At 29.5% G+C, this 1,872-nt stretch overlaps 1 protein-coding gene across 1 annotated transcript in view; it reads left to right on the top strand.

Annotated features, from left to right (window-relative positions):
- LOC106691026 (metal cation symporter ZIP8) overlaps positions 1 to 1,872 on the top strand; it is a gene marked incomplete at its 5' end in the record, with an annotated part of 23,247 nt that overhangs the window by 16,055 nt on the left and 5,320 nt on the right. The window contains 1 exon segment of the mRNA XM_014436668.2: positions 1,679 to 1,863. Coding sequence (XP_014292154.1) covers positions 1,679 to 1,863 — 185 coding nt within the window.

The raw sequence follows: 1,872 nt of genomic DNA, 5'->3' as shown, positions 1-1,872 counted from the left end.
ATGACAAAGGTTTTCAGGAAGAAGGATAGGCTATTGGTATTAATATATAAATATATTATACTGTTTTTATTATATGATACTCATTTTATTCTCGATTGTATTTTATAAAATCAAGAAAAAACTTTATAAAGATTGAGATTTGCATATTTTAAGTATTAAATTAAAATTATTCCTGGATTTTTTAGTACAGATACATAAACGGTAACACATCAGGGTTTTGCCGATTCACCGGATTTTCAGATGAATTATTATTTGAAATTGCCTATGTACATCTAATATGTATCTATGTACATTATTATTAGGCTAAATTAAGTCTTTTAATTTATTTATTGCAATTTACAATTATATTTACATAACAATTCCGTAAATTTGATGTTATATAAGAATGGTGTGTACAGGGATGTAGACCCATTAATAACACTCTAATCATATTTCTACACTAGGACTCGAGGCCATCTGCTTTCTAGGGGCCTCGGAGGATTGTCAAGAATAGAAGAAGCAAATATAGAAACATATAGTTTTGATGGTTAGGGAGTTCATAATTGAAGGATTGATAATTAGATCGGTTACATATGGAACATTAAAGTCTTTATGGATGATTTTATTTGTGACAAGGTGGGAAATTAATTTAACTTTAAATTTCCAAATGTATTAAATGCTAGCTGACCCTGCAATGCTTCTCTATTGCTATATTTAAGGATGTATAAGGATTTAATGAACACAATTGATAGTTTGATTTATATTATTTTATTTAGTTAAATTAAACATATAGGTATACTTTATTATTGTCATTTGGGAATATAAATTGAACCAATATATGCGATGACATTTGTTTTCAGCATCTTTGTGATAAAAGATTCGACCATTCCCTTTTATATATATGTACACAGATAAAGTGATAAGACTGAAACTATGGCAAAGTAATTAATAATAACTACTTGGCTGTATCATCGTCTGTACAGGTCCCATTTAGGTGTTATGTACTTGTTTCTTATTATTTAAGGAAATTTGATTATCTATCAAATTGTCATATAAATACTACATGAAATATGAATAGTTTTTAAATAATAACCATCTCTGAGCTTCAATATTAGTACTATGTTGAAACAATTCGAAAGACTGACCTATCAGAGTGAGCTAAAAGATTTTTTAGGAGTGAAACAAAGTTGATATTCGTTTTTAGCACCTCGATAGAAAAATAAAGATAAAAGAGAAAATCGAAAAATTAAATTTTAAAATCCAAGTAGGAATTGTTTTTCAGTTTGAGGCAACACTAAAAACGAATATGATTTGCATTTTTCTAAAAAACGATCTTCTGACCTATATTACCCCGATCGACATTAAGTGTATAATTTTATAATTTTTCTTAAATATTATATAGCTTAATAGAATGAGTAATATTTTTTCATATTTTTCGAAAAGAGACGAATCAATTAGTGAACAATAATCATGAAATGAAAGCATACTTTCTCAGTTCCAAACCAAAACTTTATTGTAATTAATTGTCATTATTGTTACTAATTTATAAGCTAGATTTATTGATTGATTTTAAGATTTCGATCTAGAAAGTTTATGATAGAAGAAAAAAAACTAATTAAAATGTAAACAGGAAATACTTTTGTAGAGTTATGATGTTAAGATAGTTGAACTACTTTGTAATGATTGTCTTCCATTTAAGGAGATTTCGCTATCTTGCTGCAGTCCGGATTGCCGCTGAAGAAGGCCCTCTTGTACAACTTCTTGTCGGCATGCACGGCCTTCATCGGCCTCTTTCTAGGGATCCTTCTGGGCCAGCTAGAAGGAGCGCACTTGGTCTTCGCCTTCGCTGGAGGTCTCTTCCTCTACATATCCCTCTCTCATCTGGTAAGCATT

Source organism: Halyomorpha halys, unplaced genomic scaffold (assembly GCF_000696795.3).
Source record: "Halyomorpha halys isolate HHAL.00 unplaced genomic scaffold, Hhal_1.1 Scaffold2037.1, whole genome shotgun sequence".
Lineage (NCBI taxonomy): Eukaryota > Metazoa > Arthropoda > Insecta > Hemiptera > Pentatomidae > Halyomorpha > Halyomorpha halys.
This window is presented reverse-complemented; position numbering and strand designations above follow the sequence as displayed.